This window comes from Lissotriton helveticus, chromosome 12 (assembly GCF_964261635.1).
Source record: "Lissotriton helveticus chromosome 12, aLisHel1.1, whole genome shotgun sequence".
Classification (NCBI taxonomy): domain Eukaryota; kingdom Metazoa; phylum Chordata; class Amphibia; order Caudata; family Salamandridae; genus Lissotriton; species Lissotriton helveticus.
This window is the reverse complement of record NC_136073.1, coordinates 274,510,932-274,535,286: the sequence shown is the minus strand read 5'-3', so window position 1 is coordinate 274,535,286 and position 24,355 is coordinate 274,510,932. Positions and strand designations below refer to the sequence as shown.

Below are 24,355 nucleotides of genomic sequence, written 5' to 3'. Positions count from 1 at the left end.
TTATTATAGCATATTATTGCTTTTTTATATACCGTGGGACTCCCACTCCGACGACGGGGAATGATTCAGGCATGTGAATCTATGAAAGACACCCTAATACTGGAGAACAGAGGATCACACCTGGCTGTCAGCCTCCACTGAAATAAAGGTTCATGGGCCTAAGCTTCCTTTTTTATCAAGAATCCATGGTTCTCAGTATCAACCTTATCAATCCCTCCCACCTCCCGGACAACGAACTCAGGCCCCACTGACCAGTAACTCTTCCTGGAATCAAAGATACCTTAATGTGCACAAAGGATGCTCTGCTCCCCTTCCTTCATTGTGTGCTCCCACCGAACCCTCAGGAATGACAACTATACACATCTCCTGTCTGGGGGGATGGAAACTTCACCTCTCCTCGCCTCCCAATATCCTGTGCTTCCAGAATGGAGCCCGCAGGCTTCAATGTTATGTACCATTCACAAGTACACACTGGTATTCCTACTTTCCACAGTCAGATCTGAGCCATATGACTTTTGCTTGCGCCATTATACTACCCAGCTAACCCCTAACTCACTAAAAACAAAGTGAGTTCACAGTTCACTGTCATAAGGTATTCTAGTCCATTCCACAATGTCATCATACATTTCACATTAAGCAAACCAACAATGAGCTTCCCAGGGCCCTTACATTAAGTTTGAATTGTTAAAAGCAGTTTTCACTAACTTCTCACTGGACAGAACCTGTTCCAACATGAGACGCGCGTTAACAATCCGATATCGGGTAGCTGGGGGCCACTTAATCACATTCCTGCACTACAACAATCCCCAAACTACAAAAAAGGATTCAGTAAATATTCCTGCAGCCTTTAGGCCATAATCAAAACTCACGTAATCTCTAAGACTATTTTAATCATCTGCTTCTCTGATGGACCACATAATCGGTAATAGATTCATTTTCTTATATACAACACTCACAACCTACCGTTAACATTTTACATCTTTGCAAAGTAATTCCTTTCATTCATTGCATTTCATTTTCTTACAGGATATACTCTCATGCAGTTTCTAATACCATCTTCAAGTACAGTTTGTTGCAGCATTCAACATTAAATGTACTTTGCAAAATGTTGCAGAAGACCTAAACATTATACTTACGCTGTGGGGTTTTAGGTTTAAACCTATAATAACTGATAAAACCCCACTGAAAGAAAAATAGCCCTCACCGGTGAAAACATATAAACACTGAAAAAACACCTGCACAACCACAAACTAAATGCCCTTCAAAGAAAGGAAAAAGAAATTGAAAGAGTAATTTTGTTCTTACTGAAGGGGTCAATAAAATGTAACTTTGTTACACAAGCTAGCAGTAAGAAAGACTGGCTACCATTATTCTGCTTTAGTTTTGTTTTTTAGGGATGCCACTAAAATATTGTTTCTTCTTCCTTTTACTTTTTTCAGTTTTATGGCCTTTGGTCTAAAGATGCAGGGTTTAGTTTCACATTTTAGGTTTAGTTTAATTATTTTATAAACTGTAGACAATCAGGACATATCAAACTCACATTTGATATTTTGGCTGCATTTGATTCTTTCACTGATAGGTAAAATGGCTAGTTTCATAAAAATCTTTCCTAATATGTGACATCACATTTACCCACAGAGAATGGGTAAAAACCCTTAATACATCAGACCATAGTTTCTAGTGGGTCAGTATTGATGGTAAGTGAATTGACAACACCTCCGGCTTTAAACATTAAATGCAAGGAATAGTGACAAGTATATATATCACCAAGCATCTGGGATAGTGGTGAAAACGTGACACCAGACTTTTGGAAAACATGGAACGCATTGTCACTTATTATGCTCTGCAAAAAAGGTTCTTTCCAAGTTCAACAAAGATTGGAGTGATATTGTTTGTATTTGTAGTGATTCAGCTACGTATATAAAAAAATGCGTGTGATGACCTGTCAAAATTGATACCCGAGCTGAAGTGATTCCCTGTAGTAGATCCTTGCCACTTGCTGAAAGCATCTTTACAATCTTCAGAGTCAATGAGGGATGCTATTGACTTTTTAGTCCATTGCGAAAATCTCTTTGGACCTCATATACACTATAGGTACACTGTCTATATACAATGTTCTTTCAGTGCAGAAAGCAAGCAATGATAAAAGCAGAATGTTCCATAAACACCAGAAAAACACTTTTTCTGTTGTTTTTAGTGGCGTGAAAATGTGTAACCACTGATAACGACTGTTAAGATATTGAAAACGCTGAAAAAAAACCACCAGAATTTACCAAAAATAGCAACTGAAAACAGGACAGCCTAATTGTACTGTGTCATAGAATATAAATCACTGAGTCAGGTCCTGCAGGTCATTTTAATGTGCTAAGAAGTGGGCAAACATTACCTTTTTTCTTAAATAAGAATTTGACGTTTTGAGCAGCTTTTCTACTTCTCCTGCAAGGTCTCTGCACATCTCAGAAGAGCCCATACAACCTAAGGTGCAAAGTGCAAGCCCCTGCACATACTGCGTGCTGTGGTTAAGGTCACTGCAAAGAAAACAACACAATCTTAGATAAGAACAACTGTACCATGAACGATGGATAGATGTTGGCTTAATGAATGACAAAATGGGTACACAGCTTTAAGTCCACTATTCAATAATATATCTCACAACATACTTACATACAGGAGAAACCTTTCACCTCCCCGTTCTTTCTCAAGTATGCTGAAATGCATCCTAAAACGAAACCCTTTTACACTTTACACAATTTAGGCAACTTGGAATTTCAGGAATAGCATTATTGCTAGATATGTATGTTTTGCATTTCCTCTACACCGAGGCACACCAGTAGCAGTAACTAGTAATGTCCAAAAGACTGGTCAAATATTTACACCTACAGGATTAAACTGCAGTCTAATATAGAGCTACGGTAACATAAATACATACTAACATATCTAGATTTCATTTTTGCTAGGGTTGGATAGCAGTAACTCCCCTAGCCCTCCACCATGTCCTTTCCCGGAATACTTGAGCAACCATTTACGTCTGTTTCCATCTCTTGGCCAATATCAATTAAACATTTTCCGTTACTTCTCAATATTTAAATATACATTCATCATCTCTGCCGGACCCACCTCCTAAATCAATCACAAGCCAAAAGTTTTGCTTCAAGGAATGGCTGAGAAAGCCAAGAATTCTGAAAGACTACCCACTCAAATCTAGCATAAGCCCTGGGATCTCATTACCAATATTGCTCCATCAAGATAAACAGATGCCTTAGTATCAGCTTTACAAAGCATGATCCATAGATTGTTTCTGGACAATGCAACAGAAGCCATTTGGCCTCGAAGATGAAGGACCAAATGTATGAACCCGTTCAGCATTCGCAAACGGGCAGATTCATAAAATCGGGCCGTCTGGCACAGCAAAAACATTTTTATTATGTATGACACCCAAATTACAATTCTGTAACACGTTGCAGAATCACAATTTGAGTTTACGGCAAAATACAGATTTGGTATTTGGAAGGGGCATCTTTAGGGCATCTCTTCCAAATACTGAATCAGATTGGTATGTATTACTATTGTGAGACTGAAATTCAGTCTTTACCCACTACTGAAAGATAGTAGTGAAGCATTCAACAAAGGGGAAGAGGTTAAAAAATATTTTATTTTTTTTAACACCTTTGAGTCTCATGACGAGCTCAGCTCATCATGAGCCACGGTGCTCGTGTGCTCATGACGAGCTGAGCTCGTCATGACCGTTAGAACGCTCGCATGCTAGGCAAATTCCCCTGCTGTGCGAGCGTTCTAAAGAAACGGGTGTGGTCATGACGAGCTCAACTCGTCATGAGCACACGACTACCGTGGCTCATGACGAGCTGACCTCGTCATGAGCACAGGGGTGCTGTGCGCGCCCCCAAGCACAGCAGGGAAATTTGCCCAGCTGTGAAGGGGTTAAGAGTCGGTAGTAGGTGGGGGTCCCTTGGACTACTGCCTACTCCTAATAAATGTTAGTAAAATGTTTATATTTTATGCCTCTTGTTGTTTTCCTTTAAAGAAAACGGGATGCACTGTGGTCCTGCTGACCTCAGAAAGCTACCATCCTTGTGATGGCTATGATTCGTAGGGAGTCACAAATTGCTACCTACCTCAATAATATTCATCAGGTAGGTTGAATTGTGAAGCACTAGGAATCATTATTTTGTGAAATGATTTATAAGTACATAGGTCGGTTCGCAAAATGCTACATCAGTCACACAAATACTGGTCGCAAAATGTGACCAGTATTTTACAGCCAACCCAAAGTCTTTTGATACAGCTTCACTAGTTAAAGTAGAAAACTCCTGAAGCCAGTGAGTGAGTAGCCTTGGTCATATTTTTTCGCAAAATCAAGAATAAGCAAACTAGCACACCTCTAGACATTTTTCACAGATGAAAAAATTATGCTCCTTTGAGTGAGGTCATTCATCTCATAATAATGGAGCAACACATCTGGTAAACCTTCATAGCGAAGTTAGTAAAAATAGAAAAAGAAAATTACAAGTACAAGTATGAAATAAGATGGTGGTTCAATAGACAATATTGTCCAAATGAAACACAATATAAAGACAAGGATATGTGGCCTGAACCTCACCAACCTCCTTGGGTACTGAAGTTACTAAAATGATCTATAAAAAAGAAGAGACCATTAGACTTAGGATGGTGGTTTTAAGATTCAGAGAAAATAATTGAAGACCCTTCACTAACGCTCATCACCTACCAAAGGAAACAAAGAAAATTGTAACATTTATCTATAGTATTCTTTTTACTGGTAGGGGGTTCACATCTAATATCTAAGGCATCAGGAAAAAACAAAGCATCATATTACACACTCTCAAAAGAGTTATCCTTTGGCCAGAGAGTCATGCAACAAAGGCAGGTGAAGAACTATGAAACCGATCTGAAGATTTTATCCTGGATCTAATAACATTCGGAATTTTAATATTTTAGATCACCAAATTAATCAAATAACTCAGCGGATACATAAATGGAACGAAGTAAAAGACACATTGAATCAACCTTCTACCCCTATTTGAATTCCTGCTGATCTTCAATTATTGTATGAACAGGTAACACTTGGACCAAATCAATGGAAGAACAACATTATTTAAGCTGTTGTGGGTCCCTCTTTACTATTTAGTCCCATACCCTTGCTCATTCACCTGTAGACTTCCATTATGTTATGTACTCTACTGCAATTTAAGCAGGGAATAAAGAGCAGAGAGGCCACAGATTAACGCATACTCTGCCAGGTGGATCAGTTCAATGGGTACATGCACTAGGAACATGAGCAAACCTATCTCAACTTGAAGGAGGTGGCAATGTATGCTTTGAAGGAAGTAATCCATAAGAATAGACACCTTGCAAACCTACCTAGCAGTGGCACTCCTTGCATAGTTTTACTGGAATCAAACTAATTTACTATTATCAACTTTTAACTTTTGCACACTAAACAAGTGGATCTCATGGTTGGTAAGGGAGGCAGAAAATATTCTATGAGTTTCTATGAAAGCACAGTTGGATTTGGTGCAGAGTGATTGCAGCTCAGATCAGAGCATGTTGATGGCAACCAACAAAAGGCTGCCTTCTAAAAGAACAAATTACCTACTGTCAGGTACCCACTTCCAGGTGAATACTCTACAGAGTGGTCACTTTTAGAGTATTTCCAGGCGACAAACTGTATTCGGAGACATTTTCCAGCAATGCTCCTGCACGCCACTAGGTTGCACATAGACTTGATGGTAAACATTTACTGCCACAGAAGTGACTGAGCAGAACTGCATGCAAGCGCCACCACTGTACACTGTCAGTTTACGAAGGTTTTCTCTTTCATGCCCGCAGACAAGGAATACTTCAAGCAAATTAACAATGACAACATGCCAATCTCGAACTTTGGATCTCAAGATGTTAAGGATTCCATTCAACAGAAAGGAGAGTATGGACAGCAGTGAGGAATCTGTGATTAAATAGAGTCTCCACTAGAAAGAGCATTACCAAAGGTAAGTAACCGGTTTTTCCGATGCATGGGTATTCACAAACTTTTCCCCATGGGCCACAAGCTACTGTCTGTGGCATGCCCGAGGGCCCCACTGATGCCAGCAGTGCAAGGGTTGGGGTGATGAAAGGTAGGCATGGGGATGGGGGGGTGAAGAGGATGTATGTTGTGGACAACAAACTGAGCCTTCACATGACTTATGTCTGCCACCAGCGCTCTAATTTCATGCACCAAGAATTCAAGTCAAACCAGTAACATCTAATGTAAAGCAGAAAAGAGATACTCATCTGGTGGCAGTATTGCAAAATATAAAACCAGAAAACCTGGTATCAGTTCTGGCTTCCCCACTTGATGAAATTGTGTGAATCTAGGCACTTAAAATGTTTATTGTTGATTTTTTGCCTCCTCTATTGTTTCATTTGTTGTCTAACAATATGTTTTTTAATGCGGAAACAAACATGGTGATTATATTTACGATCACCAGACCAATTATTTTCGTTATTTCATTGATATGTACTGTTTCTTTGGGTTCGGTTCTAAAGACGTTATGTGTTTATACAATGTCTCTAAGTATTGTCTCACCGTTTCTTCATGCGTGTTATAGTAACCAATGTATGAATTTCTTTTATTGACATGTTTGCAGACCGTAAGAAGCTCATGTGTGGAGAAAAATGTGTTGGCTGCGTGTGTCTGTTGCTGAGAAAAAAGAAAAAAAATTCCGGAATTAACTGACTTATTGCATAGTTAAGCAAAAAAAGGTTTTGTGGACACATTGTATTTTACAATTGCCCCTCATCTTTTGGGTTTTAAAATGTATAGTGAATGACCATCTGGCAGCTGGTCATTTGAGGTAAGTAATTTTCACTCAGCTCTGAAGGGGTGATTACTTTAGATGGTGCAGTGACCGAGTTCCGTAGCAGCAAATGTTTTTTCAGTTAATTAATTTCACTTTGCCTCCCATTTCTTCATTACCATATACGAGAGCCCCATAAAATATACTAGTTCAGGATGTGTGTGGTACAAAACCTTCTCTTGTGTTTTATTTAATAAACTATAATGTTCCAATTATATAACAGCCAAGGCTACAAACAAGATGCACTTAACAAATGACTTGCCTCTTGGTTCACTAATGGCACTGTTTTCAGAATGGGAGCAGTATGAATGTTTCCAAGAGCATGTTTGAAAACTATCACTGCTAATAAATGCCTCTTAACGCAGTTATACAATCTGATCTACTAAGGTAAAATGCTCATGCATGTTAATAAAATACACTTTTTTGAAGGAGAAAGTTTATCATGTTTCTACATGTTTAGAGTAAGAGGTCTTTAAAACTAAAGGTGTTCCTAAAGACAAGTTGTCTATGGCTTTTCTTCTTTACCATTACTTTAGTTAACGTGTAAATAAAGTATGCCCATTTGTTTCACAGCTTTCTGAATGTTCCTGCTCTGTCAAGGGAACAGCAGCCCAGTGCTGCTGTTCACAAGGGGGCCAGATGGCTGCATGCGGCCTCCAAGCCATATTCTCAGTATCACTGCTGAGGGATAGTTCGAATTGCAGATTCCTCACCTTTATGGAAAAACCTTTATTTTTCAGTTTTTTTAGCACAATACATAGAGACCAATCAGCAGGCAGTGGTGGATACGGTAGGAGTTTCCTCCGCTAGTGACCACTTGTAAGAAAGTGGCTCTATATATACTGGACAATAAGGAAGTACAGTGTGTATAGAGTCCACAAACCCCAAAGGTATAACAGAGGTTAAAGTCAGGACTGACCTTACTCTCCAAAGTGGTAGCTTGGTCGAGAAGTAAGGCAGTATCAAAGGGCAGTGCAAAGCATTTGTTGTACACACTCAGTCAGCAAAAGGTTTCACGCACTCAAAGACTGAACTCCAGGCCAATGGTCGTTATATCCAAAGATATAGTTGTTTTATTTTTAGAACCAACAGGCATAAAAATATACTTTGCTAGGTATGAAGGCTTTCATGTAATTACTTTGCAAGGAAGCAATAAGGTATGTAAACACAATAGGTACAGGGGTTGCTGAAGGCAACACAAGTCTAGACACACTTTAGCATTGAGCTCAATGGATTATTATCAGAAAAGTACAGTTAATTACAGTGTAGATTACTTTAGTAGTTCCAGGTCTAAATCCTAGATTCAGTCCTGGGGTCTAAGCTGAAACCAGATTAGCAAAAACGTTTTAGTTACTGTAGGGAATTTTCATGAAAATAAAGCTGTTTTAAAAGTTCACACTTAGAAACTTTTCAAAGTAAATCTGACAATGTTATTCAATGGGAGAAAATTCAGGTTGCAGGTAAAGTACGATCGCGCTACTTTTGTAATCCAGCACTGGTCTCCTAGGGCCAGCACTGGGGTCTTAACTTAAAACAGGTAGGTAATTGCATTTCACTATTTTGTAGGATTTTTAAAGAATATTTCAAGTTTTCAAAAGTAGACACTTAGAAAAAATTTCATAGAAAAGCAGACAATGTGTTCCTATGGAGAAAATACAGATTACTAGTAAACCCGGTAAAGATTACTTTTGCGGTTCAGTACTGGGCTGAAAGGTACAGTACTGGCTTCTCCCCTGATCACAGGTGAGTACTTCGGAATTCGGAAGATTTTATATGAATATTTTCAGTTTTCAAAACTTTACACTTCAAAATTGGTCAATGTTATCCAATGGCAGGTAAGTGAGTTACCAGTTTCCAGGTGAGTACTTGGTTGGTGAAGTTATGGTTCTGGGTATAGACTCAGGGGTCCCCCAAGGTCAGGTAAGTTTAGTTGGTTCCGCCCCAGCAGCACAGGGCCGGCCGGGTGCAGAGGTAGTTAGGCCCAATGATCTCCAATGAGGGAAAGGGGGCCTTCAGTTAGTGGCTGCTGGCTAACAGGCCACGCGGCTGTGGGAGCTGGGCTTCTTGTCGCTTGCTCAGGGCAAGGGGGGGGGGGAAGTAGGATAGGACAAAGGTGACACAGCCAGCGGCACTCTGGCGGCTGGGTGCAGGGTGCTTTTGAGCCGTCGGGCTCTCAATGTTATCCGATGGGAAAGGTCAACAAGCATTTACAATGCAATGGTCTCGGCATTATTGAAGGTAGAGCTATTGGCATTGCTCATGACATTTTTTTTTATTTTTAAATCATAAATAAATGGCATTGTCATTTACATTGCCAATTGCTTAATCGATAAATAAAAGGCATTGTCATTTACAATGCCAATAGCTTAATCGCTCGGATATGCATGGCCTATTGCATTTACACCCACACAGAGAGCCACCCACATATAGAGAGCCACCCACATATAGAGAGCCACCCACACATAGAGCGCCACCCACACAGAGCGCCACCCACACATAGAGCGCCACCCACACATAGAGCGCCACCCACACATAGAGCGCCACCCACACATAGAGCGCCACCCACACATAGAGCGCCACCCACACATAGAGCGCCACCCACACATAGAGCGCCACCCACACATAGAGCGCCACCCACACATAGAGCGCCACCCACACATAGAGCGCCACCCACACATAGAGCGCCACCCACACATAGAGCGCCACCCACACATAGAGCGCCACCCACACATAGAGCGCCACACATAGAGCGCCACCCACACATAGAGCGCCACCCACACATAGAGCGCCACCCACACATAGAGCGCCACCCACACATAGAGCGCCACCCACACATAGAGCGCCACCCACACATAGAGCGCCACCCACACATATAGAGCCACCCACACATATAGAGCCACCCACACATATAGAGCCACCCACACATAGAGCCACCCACACATAGAGCCACCCACACATAGAGCCACCCACACATAGAGCCACCCACACATAGAGCCACCCACACATAGAGCCACCCACACATAGAGCCACCCACATAGACTGAAAAACATAGCCTGGTAATTGCGAGCATACATACATGCAGGCAGCACACAGACTGAGAAACTCAAGCATATATACAGTCAGGTAAACACACAGCCACACCAACTAACAGGCACCATGTAGACTAACAAGCAAAAACTAGTAATCACAAGCATACATACACTAATGCAACACATATTGACAAGCCCAGACTGATGAACACGAGCATACATACCCTCAGGCAAACAGAGCCGAACCAACAAACAGGCAACAGATAGACTGACTAATACAGCCTAGTAAACGTGAGCACACAAACAGTCAGGCTACACACAAACTGGCAAACACAGACTGACAAACACAACCATGCATACACACTGCCAGATTAACAAACAGACAACATACAAACTGCCAAACAGATACAGAGACTGGCAAACACAAGCATACACACACACACACTCAGGCAAACACACAGCCATACCAACAAAAAAGACAACACGCAGACTGAGAAACAGACACTGATAAATACAAGTATACATATCAGGCAAGCAAACTACCACAGGAACACACCAATAGACGGACTAACACGTGGACTGAAAAACAGAGACAGATGCACAAACAGAAGTGTTATTATTATTATTATTATTAAATCGGTTTTGTATAGCGCCCGGTTACCCTAGAGCATCCCTGCGCTTTTGCCAGCAGCCAGTATCAGAAATACCAGAAAGGGAGAAGGATTAACAGAAGAGGAGAGTTTTAAGTTGTTTTCGGAAGCGCAGGAGACATGGTTCCGCGCGTAAACCTAGGGGGAGGGAATTCCAAAGGGTGGAAACGTTGACTGAAAATCTCCTTCCTCCTGATCGAGCCTTATTTACCCTAGGGACGACAGTCAGGTGTTGCTGGTCTGAACGTAAGGGTCTGCTCGCTTTGTACGGGATCACCATCTTCTGAAGGATGGGGGGGCCTTTGCCTTGCAAGATTTTGTGTGCAAGGCATAGGGCTTTGAATTTCACTCTTTCCCGTATTGGCAGCCAGTGTAGTGCCCTCAGTGCTGGTTTAGCAGAGCGAGACATGGGGATGTTATAGAGCGTTCGTGCTGCCGCGTTTTGCACTTGTTGGAGTCTGTTCAGAGTGCTCTCAGGAGCCCCAAGGTAGATCGCATTGCTGAAGTCCAACCTGGACATAATCAGACCCTGAATCAGGAGCTTTCTCGATAGAAAAGGGATGAGAGGCAATATCTTACGTACTGATCTGAGGAGACCAAAACAGACACCCGCTAGTTTGGCTGCCTGGGTCATGAGGGAAAGATCTCGTTCCATCCAGATGCCCAGGCTCTTGATCTCATCATTGGGTTCAGGAAGAGGCCCTAGGCAGCTGGGCCAGGCTAAACAGGAAAGGGAAGGATTTTTAGGTCCCATCACCATAATCTCCGTCTTGGACCCATTCAGTTTGAGTGCTGAATCCCCCATCCAGGAATGGACCTGAGAGAGGCAGGCATGGAGTATCTGGGAGTTCTCCGAGGATTGGGAGAGGGCGAACACCAGTTGGGTGTCGTCGGCGTAGCTCACGATCTTGATGTTAAATGGAGCCACCACATCCTCCAAGGGGGCCATATACACGTTGAATAGTGTGGGACTCAGGGAGGAGCCCTGAGGCACGCCACAATGGAGGTAAGTGGATACCGATCGTGCGCCCCCTTCCCATACCCGGAAAGATCTTTCACTAAGGAATGACCTAAGCCATTTTAGCGCTGTCCCTCTCACTCCGGCGTCCGATAGTCTCTGGAGTAACACTTGGTGGTTCACAGTGTCGAACGCTGCACTCAGGTCCAGGAGGATCACTGACACTGATCCCCCCCCCCCCCCCCCCCCCCCCCGAGTCTAGAATGCAGCGTGCCTCCTCCATGACTGCCAACAAGGTGGTGTCAGCGCCTTGGCCCGGGCGAAAACCTGTTTGGGAGCTTTTAAGCATGCCATTGGACTCCACAAAGTTGGACAACCGAGAGTTAACCAATTTTTCTGAGATTTTACTCAGCCCTGGGAGGAGCGAAATAGGCCTGTAATTGGCCAGGTCTAGAGGGTCCAGAGAGGGTTTTTTCAGGAGGGCTTTCACTATTGCGCTCTTCCAATTAGGTGGAACAATGCCAGTGCCTAAAGAGGCGTTGATGACTTCAGTAATGGGCTCCGCAATGGAGGGGGCAACCTGTTTGAGAATTCTCATAGGGGCAACATCCCGATGGGAGCCACTCTTAATTGAGCAAAGGGCTATAAGGACTTCCTCCTTAGTTACATAGTACATAGTTACACACAGTCACACACACTCACCAACTGGCGGGTAGACAGAAAAACATGTAGAGATTGACTATCACGATTATACAAACGCAGAGAGTGCCCACAAGAGACACATTAAATTAACAAACGTATAAGCGCACAAGTGCACTCAAGCCCATTAGCAAAAGACCCTCTTCACCCACAGAGAAACGTGCAAAGTCTTAAAACACAGACCCATAGACACACAAGCACTTAGAAACACTGTCTGATGGGCCGATATTTACACACAGACTGACGAGCATGGACATACAGACTTATAAACAAAGAAAATGACAGCCTCACAAACACACTTCTAGGTGTACTGACTAACAGCTTCACAGCCTGAACCGATGCACATAAACACGCACAAATCGACACCCAAACTAACATATAGGAGCATGCAAACATGCAGTTCACAAAGTACTTTGGCCCCATTAAAATAACTTGCAGACGACTTCCTAAAAACGAGTTTGCATAGGCTTATTCTGAGAAAAATATCTTAAAGGTTACCTGGGAGTGATGAGGCCCGGGACCTTTGAAGTTCGGCCGGATTGAGAGCCCTGCACTTGAGTACGGCCGTGCGGCCAGGGACAGTGGCCTGCCGACAGCCGGCTCATTCTGGGGGCTCGGTGGTCTTTTCGGGACACACGGGGGGCAGCCTATGCTCCCGCTATTGTTTGGGGGTCTATTGTGAGTGGCTCCATGACGGGCTCAGGGGCATGTGCGGCGGTTATGGTGGTGGCTCCGGGACCCTTGGGTTCCATTTCGGGCCCGGAGCCCTGTTTAAAAAATATAATAGATAAAATGAAACCCCCGGAGCCCCGTGGTGCTCCATGCAGAGCTCTGGGGTGTTGAGGGCTCCTGCGCACCCGTTGCGAAGTAGTAGGGCTCGAGGTCCCGTTTTAAATACAAAGCCCCGGAGCCCCGCTGGGCGCCATGCGGGCTCCGTGGCATGTACAGCGGTTGTGGGGTCTCCGTGGTGGTGCTCTTGGGCTCTAGGCCCCGTTTTTAAAAAGAATTGATACCCCGGAGCCTGAGGTGCTCCTGGCGGAGCTCCGGGGTTTTGAGGCGGTGTTAGAGGCTCCTGTGCCCCCGTTGCGGCGTGGTAGGGCTCGAGGTCCCGTTATGAAACATGAAGCCCCGCTGGAAGTCGTTTGCCTATGTCGAGCTCTCACCAATGAGCCTAGGCGGCCATGGAGCAGTGTCCGATCAACAGTTTGCATCCGATGCAGTAGAGTTCGTAGCTGTTTCTCGTCGATATGTTCAGTACTTACTCCTCACTGGCTCAACCTAAGGTCTTTGGGGCGGGCCCACCGCCCACCCATCGTTACAGGTTTCTGGAAACGGCTCCATCCACCAGGAGGGTATGGGGCAGCCCGGTGATGTACTCAGTGCAGTTCTCACACACAGACATGTCACCCAGCACACACGGGCGTGACAGCCTCACCTACCTTACTGGCAGCCGGCGGGGCCATCGGCAGCACCTTCTGGGCAGCAGGCAGTGTCTTGAGCAGGGGGATCGGCATGGGCAGGATGGAGGGGTGGGAGACGCTGAGGACGGTAGTGGGGATCTACGGCGGGGCGCTGGGGTAGAAGGTGGTCTGGGAGACAAACGAGACGGCGGGCACCTGGTGAGCCATGGTCACTCCTCCGACACGGACGGCTGAAAGACACAAGAGTGTGGTGCACATTAGCACACAAGGAAGAGGGGGACGGGCACAGACTGCAGTGAAGAAGAGGAAGCTGCCCGTACCTAGGGGGCTGCGCGCCTTCACCTGATTGTTGCGGGGCCCTGGCAGCGGGACAGATCCCGTCCCAGCGGCGGGGCAGCGGATCCCGTGCTTAGGGAGGTGAGAGGCCCACGGATCCCGTCCCCGTGGCGGGGCCCGGGTGCTCTTGCCAGGGGTGAAGGGCCCGCAGCAGCAGGGGTCACGGCGGCGCTGTCAGCCACGGGTGCGTGGCCTGGGAGATGCATTGTACATGGCCGTGGAGCCCGGCCTTCAACCACCCTCTGGCAAACTACAACTCAGGGTTGTTTGGGGAGGCGGCGGCTCCTCTCTGCCGCGGGCAGGGCTGCTGGGCTTCTCCGGTCGGCAGCAGCTGGGGACGGGCTTCTTCTCCTTGCCGAGCAGGAGCACGGGGAGACCTCCCGTCCGATTCCTGCCTGGCCCACTGTACTTCCGGGTCGTGGCATGCAGTTGCATAGTAAGAGACATTGGGAGCAGGCACCTAGCGCCGAACCAGGGCGGGAAACATACACGGACAGTTCACGGCTCCCCACCGCCCGTCTCGCTTCCCAGCAACCCGGGCTCTCAGCCCTGGCGACCTCATCAGCGGGAGGGGGCGGGAAAAAGACACGGACAGCGGGAGGGGGGCGGGAAACATACACGGACAGCGGGAGGGGGGCGGGAAACATACACGGACAGCGGGCCAGAAGGCAAGACAAGAAAAACACGAGTGCAATCAGGGGGAAGAAAGGCAAGAGGACAGCGAGGAACAGCTCACCTTCACTGCGAAGGAAACAAAATGGTAAAAAATAAAAATATTAAAAAGGAAACACAATGGTGGACTCAAGCTTCTGAAATTTTTCGGATTCGGGGGCGCCCCCAAATCCGAAAAAGACGGAGCTTCTTTGGAGGGACGGCTCTCTCCTCCAATGGCTGGCCTCCGTTTAGGAAGCCAGCCAATGGGAGTGAGCCAAAAACAGAGGCGGGACAAATAGTCCACTCTAAGAAACATAAAATCTCGGACTTCCGGTTCTGCCTTCGGCAGACCGGATATTACCTCGACCTAAAAAGGAACAAAGGCTGCAGGCTCGGGGACGGAGACTCTCCAGGGTCGACCAACACTTCGAGAGGTAAGTTGGGATCTTGGAGCACAGGTAGGTACCCCAAAGGGAGGCACAGGGGGCTGTAGGGCGCCGGGTGCAGGAGGGTCTTTTGGTGTCGGAAAAGCTTACCCTCGGCTGGTCGCAGTTGGGATGGGCCCTGGTTCGGAGTCTGCAGGCATCAGCTGGCTCGTCGAGGAAGGTCTTTGGGCACTGGACTTCGGGTCCCAGTCGCCGGGGGGACGTCCTCGTGGTCTTGGTTCAGTTGGGCCCGGCCCGGGCTCGGCGGGTGCAGAGTGGGCTGGTCCGGACCTTCCTGGCTGGCACCAGGTGGGTTGTTGCAGCAGAGCCTCTGCTGATGGGAGTCCCAGTCTTTAAGAGGGTCAAGGCAGGCAGGTCCTCTGGGTGTCCCAAGGTTGCTGTCCGCGGGAGTCGCTGGGATTAGGCAGGAGCAGGTTCCAGGATCAACAGGCCAGTAGGGCTGGGGCCCAAGTCAGTTGTTGTCGTCCTGTTAGCAGCTGCACGGCGGGTCTTCTTCTTCTTGATCTTCTTTCTTCTTTTCGTATCGGGATCTGAGAAAAGAAGATTCAGGGAGCCCCTAAATACTAAATTTACAGGTAGGGCAAGGACAGGGACCAATGGGTCCCTGTCCTGGGGTGAGTACACCCGCTAGCCTGCTCCTCTCCTGTGGGAGGGGGGCAGGACCCTAGCTGGGATTGGACAGGGCTCCCCATCTACAAGCCTCGTCTCCCCCACCTGAGGGGTGGGTTGGCACAGGCTGGCCCACCCCCCTTCCTGACATAGTTTTTTCCCCACCAGTCTTCCCACCAGAGTGGGGGTCAGAACTGGTGGGGGCCAGTTGCTGGGTACAGCAAATGGTCTGGAGAAACTCACAGAGGCGGCATGCCTTTGAAGCTTCCCCCTGCCCATCCTGGGGGAGGAGACCTAGCACCTTGTGCAGGATGTGCATTGTTGCAGGCCCAGGAGAGCGGGGGGCTCTCCACCCAGGGGTCCAGGAACATGTCTGCTGTGTGGCAGCCTCTGCAGCCACTCGGCCCAGACGTGGATTGTAGGTTAGCGTTTCAGAGGGCATGTCTAAGAGGCCCTCTGGAGCATTCTACATTAAATCCCACCATGGCATCAGTGCGGGTTTAATGTGCTGGGAAGTTTGGTACCAAACTTGTCAGTCTTCAGTGTAGCCATTATGGTGCTGTGGAGTTCGTAATGACAACCTCCCAGCACCATATACTCGTAATAGCATCACTGCACTTACAGTGCCCAGGAATGGCCCTGGGTACTGTAGGGGCACGGGGCTCATGCACCTGTGCCCACACCTCTGGCATAGGGCACCCAGCTAGAGGGGTGACTGAAGTATTCAGGGGCAGTGGGTTCTGTGGGCATGGCACACAGGGATGTGTGCCATGTCGACTCTTGGTTTAGTTCTGTACTTAGGCACTCAGCCTGCCAAGGCAGTGTGTGGGTGCCAGGGTACAGGGCCTCTGAGGGTGGCACAACAAGTGCTGCAGCCCTCAGGGGTCTTCTCTGGTCACCATGCCCTGGGTACCTAGGGTACCATTTACTAGGGGCTGATAGGTGGCCAGAGATGCCAATTGGGTTTTTAGTTTCAGCACAGTTTTAGGGAAGGAACACAGGCCCTGGGTACCTGGTTGGCAGGAACCCAGGGCACACTCAGTCAAAGCACATCAGCAGTTCAGAACAAGCATTTACAATGCAATAGGTCTCGCAGCATTAAAGTTTGAGCTATTGGCATTGTATATTACAATGTGTTACATTAATTTGTTATCAAACTCTGAATTGTTGTATAAAGAGGATTTGGAAACTGTCAAATGTTGCTGAATAGTAAGCAACGTTGTGAATAATATTGTTTGCTAGTCATCCTTGGGTACCAGAGTACTTCACTTGAGGCAGCTCACTACTCTGCACCCACTACTCACTACTCTGCACCCACTACTCACTACCCTGCACCCTGCACCCACCACTCTGCACCCACCACTCTGCACCCACCACTCTGCACTCACCACTCTGCACTCACCACTCTGCACTCACCACTCTGCACTCACCACTCTGCACTCACCACTCTGCACTCACCACTCTGCACTCACCACTCTGCACTCACCACTCTGCACTCACCACTCTGCACTCACCACTCTGCACTCACCACTCTGCACTCACCACTCTGCACTCACCACTCTGCACTCACCACTCTGCACTCACCACTCTGCACTCACCACTCTGCACTCACCACTCTGCACTCACCACTCTGCACTCACCACTCTGCACTCACCACTCTGCACTCACTACTCTGCACTCACTACTCTGCACTCACTCCACTTGCAAAAAAATGTTGAGCCTCCCACCCTGAAAGGCGGCACCAAGGATGTCCTCTGCGGAAAGGCCCTCCCGAAACCTCTCTGCCACATTTAGCCTACCTCCCTCCTTCATCAACACAGCTCTCCCCATCATCAACATAGTTCTCTTACCTCAACTCCCTGCAACTGAAAAATAATTAATTCAACCATGTCCGTGAAGAAATCTGCAAAATACTTGCGAACATGAAGCAGACTACGCACATCTCGGACCCTCTCCTGGCGACATTTGTAAACAAGCATTTATAAGACGGCACCAAGGATGTCCTCTGCGGAAAGGCCCTCCCGAAACCTCTCTGCCACATTTAGCCTACCTCCCTCCTTCATCAACACAGCTCTCCCCATCATCAACATAGTTCTCTTACCTCAACTCCCTGCAACTGAAAAATAATTAATTCAACCATGTCCGTGAAGAAATCTGCAAAATACTTGCGAACATGAAGCAGGCTACGCACATCTCGGACCCTCTCCTGGCGACATTTGTAAACAAGCATTTATTTTGCAATACTGAGGTTCAATTTTGTATTTGTGATTCCGTTTTCCCAGTGCAACATAACCCTGTTTTCCATGTCAGATTTTTCTTAATTAAATGGTGTTTAGAACTTGCGATTAACCCCTGCGCTGTCGGTTTCTGTTGGGGATCAGGCGAGATGACTGCAATATCTGCGCGCGCATTCAAAACTAAACTTAGCGTGGGGGCGGGACTTCCGTCTTGTGCGCGAAGCCCGCGCCCACGGAGTTCCTGGTCAAGAGCAGTGCGTGATGCGGGGCTCCCATGCCGGAGAGCCCCGCGGAGGCGACAGAACACACTGGATTAGCGGTAAGTGGGCCTTGGGGGGCGCTCGTGTGTGTGAGTGTGTGTGCGCGCGTGTGTGCGTGTATGTTCACTCCTGTGTGTGTGTCTCTGTACAGCGGGGGGAGGGGGGAGTGTGCGCTTCCCAGGAGACAGCCAGGCCGAGCGCGGCGCGTGCCAGTCGGCGCGTGCCACTTTCAAATCGCCTCCGAGGCGATGCGCGCGGCCAGGATTGTCTCCTGGGAAGCTCACATGCCGACAATAGGGGCTCGGCGGAGACGCGCTTCGCGCGGCTAGCCGAGACCTGAAAAAAGTGGGGGCATACCAAGGCAAGAAAGATGGCACTTTCTCACACTATCCCAAAGTAGGAGAAAGTAGTTGTGTACTCAGTTTTTTCACCCTCAATGAAAATGTCTCGGCATCGAGAGGCCATACTCCCAATATTCATGGTGAAGGTTTTACCAATGTTAATTTTCAGTCCATAATCCTGCATAAAAATAACGAATTTATCAACTAAACGCTGCAGTCCAAGGGGGGTATGAGCCATTAAGACGGCGTCGTCAGCATAAAAAAGTGCCGGAATTGGATGAGGGTCTATTTGGGGTAAGTCAATGCACTTGCTCACCAGAGTATCCCCTACACTGTTAAGATAAAGATTACATGTTAAAAGGCTTGGTACAGTTACCATTAATGCCGCCGCCTACTCTGCCACTGCTGAAGTTTACGACAGCACAATCAACTCCCAAACTAGTCATAATGAACCATAATTTCCCGTGGACAACGGAATCAAAAGCAGAAGACAAGTCCACAAAAACTTAAAACAGATTCTCTTCCTTAATATGCGTGTATTTACCAATTAAAAAATCCAGGTTAATAGCCTGCTCGATGGTTCCCACCCCAGATCTAAAGCCATACTGCAGGTCGGAGAGGATATGGTAAGATGTGCCCAATCCTGCAATCGATCCAGAAAAATGCGCTCAGCCACCTTCACTAAGGAATCTAGAAGGGAAATTGGTCTATATTGTGTTGGACTGTTGCGATCGCCATTTTCAGGTCTCGCCTAAGCCAGAGAGCATGCGCTGCTTTGGGAGGCTTCTAGTAAGGACTTCCAACTCGCACCACACGCGTGTGCTTTTTTTTTTTAATCACACTCTATTGCCCTCTTCGTGAGTCTTTCCAATAAAGACAGCAAGAAATTGGCCAAAGGCGGGTGCATGCCCGCCTTTTCTCTCCCCTGGCCTAGGGAGCTCGGGAGCGAGCACCAGCACGGCCAGGTGCCTGCTGCATACCTCACATTCCTTGAGCAGGGGCGCACAGACTGCCAGCCGGCGGCTGCTCGCTCCCGAGCTCCCTAGGACTGCACTCCTCCCCTCTCACTCCATCAGGCCATGCCGTGTTACATGACACTTCTGCCGCACCTGCTGCTTGCTCCCAAGCTCCCTAGGCCTGCACTTCTCCCCTCTCACTCCATCAGGCCATGCCGTGTCACATGACACTTCTGCCACGGCTGCTACTTGCTCTCAGTCTTGTTCTAACTAAAGTGGGGAGTTGGCATTTCAAACCAGGTATCCTGTTTTCAATCCCAGACACCAAGCCACCAGAACACGTCTCCTGTACCATGGATAATTAACCAGCGAGAGAGAGAGAGAGAGAGAGATTGATAGAAGTAATAATTTCACCCCCCCTTTCAAAAACAACAGGATTCCATTGGGCACACGCTCCAACGCTAACCGGAGGACAGAGCACAGCTGCTTGCTACGTTTCCTCAGGTGGTACTCCTCCTCTATGTCCGCACATAGACTGCCTGGTCAGGATGAAAATACAAGGTGATCTTGACAGGGACGCTTCTTTTAAGCATTATCATTTCACATAGCGCCAATATGCACTCTTTCGCCCTCTGCAGTTGGCCACATCACCTGCTAGTCGACATAGAATGAAACTGCATCACAGTGGTGCTCCCCTACTGGACTTGATTGTATTTCCCCCCTCCCCACTAAACGGCCACGGTAGGTTGAGAGCGCCCACTCCACCCAGCTTATTACCAATGGCGTCAGGAGGTGAGGCCAAAAAGGGTCTTATAAGAGGTCGGGGGAGGGAGGGCTGGCACACTTTGTATTCAAGGTTTTAATTGTACAGGTTTGAAGGCTGTCTTTAAAAAAACAACAACAAAAAACTCGATTTTGCTGAAACCGCTATTACCTGGAAAACCTACTACTCTGCACTGACCTCCAACCCACATGCGTAGTGCTACTAATAACTGGCACTCATATCGCTTGCAATCTGCCATTCGTATGGCATTGGCATACAAGAAACCAGTTTATCAGGGTTGGAAACCTTTGGGTACCTGCTTGTGAACGGAGCAGAGTTGGGGCCAGGGTGTGACGTGGGTGTAGAGAGGAGTGGGTCCCTTCCCATCAGCAGACCGCAGGACTGGTGTCCCGGAAAGAGGGGCGGACACCGGTCTGTCAAGATGCCGGGGTTCACACCGGGCCATAGAGAGTACTTTAAACATCCCATCCTCCCCTAGAATATGCCTCCCCTTTAGCTCCCCTGCAGTGCTCGTACACACCTCTCTTTCACAGCATTTCATTCCCATCCCACTCCTCTATTTTTGTGCTTTTCCAATAACGGTACCAGCCTTTTTCGCTCTACCCCCGGGGTGGGCCTTCACTGTTCAACCAGAACAAGCCTCTTTCCATCCCCCGGTCTCACCTTCCATCGCCATGGACCACCCTCCGTTTCCACTCTCACCGCTCCCTCCAGGGGGGCTGTGAAGTCGGTGATGACTCCGGACCCTGATGAGACTCGTAGATCTGACAGAGAGATATATACAGGCAGCAGAGGCCGCCCCTTTTCAGCTGAACTCCTCTGATGAAGCCACAAAGTGCAGCACGTGGCCGCAGAAGATACAGCTGAGAGCAGCAGGAGGCGCGTGATATCTGGGCGGAGGTGGAAAAATCCACAACCACAGCCCAAATGCTGCACGCTTGTCGATCTCGGCGCCATGCAGCACCGCAGTAACATTAAGAGCTATGTATTTTTGTACTTCAAGTGTTGGTTTACATCCTGTTAATGTTCTGCTCATCAACAGTTATATCTCACCTTCCCGTCTAAACACACTTTATATTATTGTTAAGCTACCATGAAAAGCATACTGTGAGAAAGGAGGTACACAACAAATTGTTAGCTCAATGAGAAGCCAATAATTATGAACAAGCATTTGCAATGCAATAGGTCTCACATTTACGGGAGTTTAAGCTATTGGTATTGTAAATGACAATGCCTTTTATTTAGGTTTTAAAAACGAAAACATTAAAAGGCATCGTTTTTTGCAATGTCAATAGCGCAAAGTCAAGTAAAAATGCGAGACCTATTGCATTGCAAATGCTTGTTGTATATAGGGGCAGTAAAGGACTCGGGCCAAGTGTGCAAGAAACCCTTCTCCCGGGAATCTCTGAAGAGCAGAGTAATAATGGGGCCCCACAGGTCAATGTTGACTTAAACAAGTCAATAGGGATCCCATCCGGGCCCGGTCTTTGCAGCATTTGCTAAGCTTCAGTGCTGCTACTACTTCATCCAGAGTGAAGACCGGATAGTTCCTTTGAATAGGAAGTAAGGTTGAGGGGGACACACTAAAGGAAGGTGCAGGGATCTGTAGGATCGAAGTGTCTTTCGTGGGGGAATTAAGGTCTGAGAAATGAGCTAACCAAGTCGCCTCAGTAATGGCTAGCTCAGCTCGTGCGCAATCCGCAGGGTTTTAAGATGGAGAATTAATAATACGCCAGAACATTGTGTTGTTCTTGGACAGGCTGTTCCAAGTATCCTCCTTTAAGAATTATGTCCGTTGCTTGATGGCCGTATTATATGCGGCGCTACATTACCGTACCTCCAGGCCTGTCGTGGCTTTCTAGCTAGGGCAAGTTTTAGCATTCTGTGTGTTTTAGTACATGTTGCATCATACGAACCAGGGTTGGATGTCCTAGTGTTGCTCTGTGTGACAATCAGCCCTTCGCCGATGCCCTTTTTTATAAGGTCGAACGCTTGGATGAGCTCCTCTGCTGCCTTTTTTTCGTCAAGGCATTGTTCAAAAGCCTCCATTTTCTCTCGAATAATTTTCAAACAATAATTGGACCAATCCACCACGGACAATCTTAAAGCATATCCATTACGACGCAAGAGATCAATATTCTTCAAAATAATGGCTCTGTGTGTATCTCCCCTCTGGGCCAGAAGATTGATATTCAGCGGAAGCAAAAAACTTTCGCTCAATTGTTCAGGCAACAGATATGTGATCAATGCAGACTTAAAAACGACCACATGCAAAATTATCTCAGAGTTCTTTACTTCATAACATGCCTAAGAAATGCAAAAGGATCGCAGCAATGTAATGTAATGTAATGTAAAGTGCATTTTTATAGCGCAGCTACCACTCCAGGGAGTATCTTGGCGCTTAACACCAACCCAGATGAAAAGGGTCAGGGGGAAGAACTGGGGGAGCAACACAAGTAGAGTCCATCAAGGTCATCAAGCATTACACCAAAACACCTCTCAAATAAACCACACTTTCAAATTCCACTGCTCCAACCAAAGAGGATGTTGCCAAATAAGTACAAATAATTCTATCACACTCCCTTTCGCTACAATCCATAACTAAAATCAGCTACAAACTGGCCAGTCCAAAGTTTTTGCAGGGCTTAGCTCAAAACAACTGGTGTGGCCCAGTCCATGTTAAGATGAAGCTAAACCAGTAAGTATCGGGCCATGATTCACAAACAATTGCTTGGACGTGCGTATGGCTTTAGATTTGTTCAGGTAGAATTTTAAAAGGTAGAATTTTAAAACTCTGCATAACATGCCCAGTAGTAAAATCTGGAGAGATCTTCCTGCTGGAGTAGAAGGGTTCTTAAAAAACGTCATTAACTTAATGGTTAGTTTAAAGTGAATATCAAACTACTTTACCTTAACATTTTGGATGAGTTCTCATAACTACTTTATTGCTAGGAAATATTTTTTATAAAAAGGCAGCTACAGCATCTGGCACAATCTAGTGGTAGGAAATTGTTTAGCTGCCCCATCATAATAAACAGGCAGTCTTGCGTTAAAATAAATACAAAGAACAATAATTAGTACATGAATTAGGCACCAGGAGAGCTAGCCCCTAAAAAAGCACAGGCCTGAGGCTTAAAGCTATCTCTTGCGACTCTGGCTACATGCCAGAATATAAATTCACACATCTATTTATCATGCAGGCCACCACAATACTTCTCAAATAAGCCACAAACATAGATCCTTTCAAGCAACCCAATTACAGATGACCCTACAATCCACTTGGCCATAGTGCCTCTTTGCTGCATAGAAAAGCTGAAGTGGACAAACAGAATCTAAATCTGGTAACTGGTACTCTACAAACACACTATTTTTTTATGATACTCACTTTGTATGCCTCATAGCTCTCCCCAAAGTTATGATGGACAGCGCCATTCCACAGCTTCCAAAGGGCTCACCCGCACACTTAATTCCACCAAAGCAGCACTGCTAAAGCAATGAGCTGCAAAAGATGCTGCTCAAGAGCCCTGTACTGCAACCTTTTGCCAATAACACAATACTTACTTCTTAATGCAATTGGTCATGAGCAGATGGACATCTTGCCTCTCATCCAGAAGAAGCATTGCACCCAGGTACCCAATTCGTTTATCTGTGAACTTCTGTGAGGCAATAAGCTTGAGGCATTCCAACTGTAAAAGAATAGAAAAATTCATTTTTGCAAATGCATGAACAGGGCTTCCAATTGGCAATACCAGATGCATGTTCAAATATACATGCACACATATATATATATATATACCACCAAGTCCTGTCCACACCAAAATGCTGCAACACTTTATAAGCGATGCTCACAGGAACGGACCACCACTCAGGTTACGATTTTCATCAAGTGCGTATATTGCTCCATTTTCCCCAAAATTACGCATTTCAACCGGGTCTCCCCGGTCTTGATCACATCAATGGCGCAGCCACAGGTCCAACAACCTTATGAAAACTTGTGTGGCCTCATCTCGAATGGACTCCTGTTTGCGTTGGAGAATATATATATATATGACACTGATACTCTAAAAAACAACTAATAACCCATATACACACTCATGTAGCTA

The 24,355-nt window shown here is 46.6% G+C and overlaps 1 protein-coding gene across 1 annotated transcript in view; it reads right to left on the bottom strand.

Moving 5' to 3' along the window:
- AP1G1 (adaptor related protein complex 1 subunit gamma 1) overlaps positions 1-24,355 on the bottom strand; it is an 803,442-nt gene that overhangs the window by 632,029 nt on the left and 147,058 nt on the right. Inside the window, exons 4-5 of the mRNA XM_078671300.1 lie at positions 23,814-23,938; positions 2,387-2,528 (exon numbers count right to left, since the gene is read on the bottom strand). Coding sequence (XP_078527426.1) covers positions 2,387-2,528; positions 23,814-23,938 — 267 coding nt within the window. The remainder of the gene's footprint in view (positions 1-2,386; positions 2,529-23,813; positions 23,939-24,355) is intronic.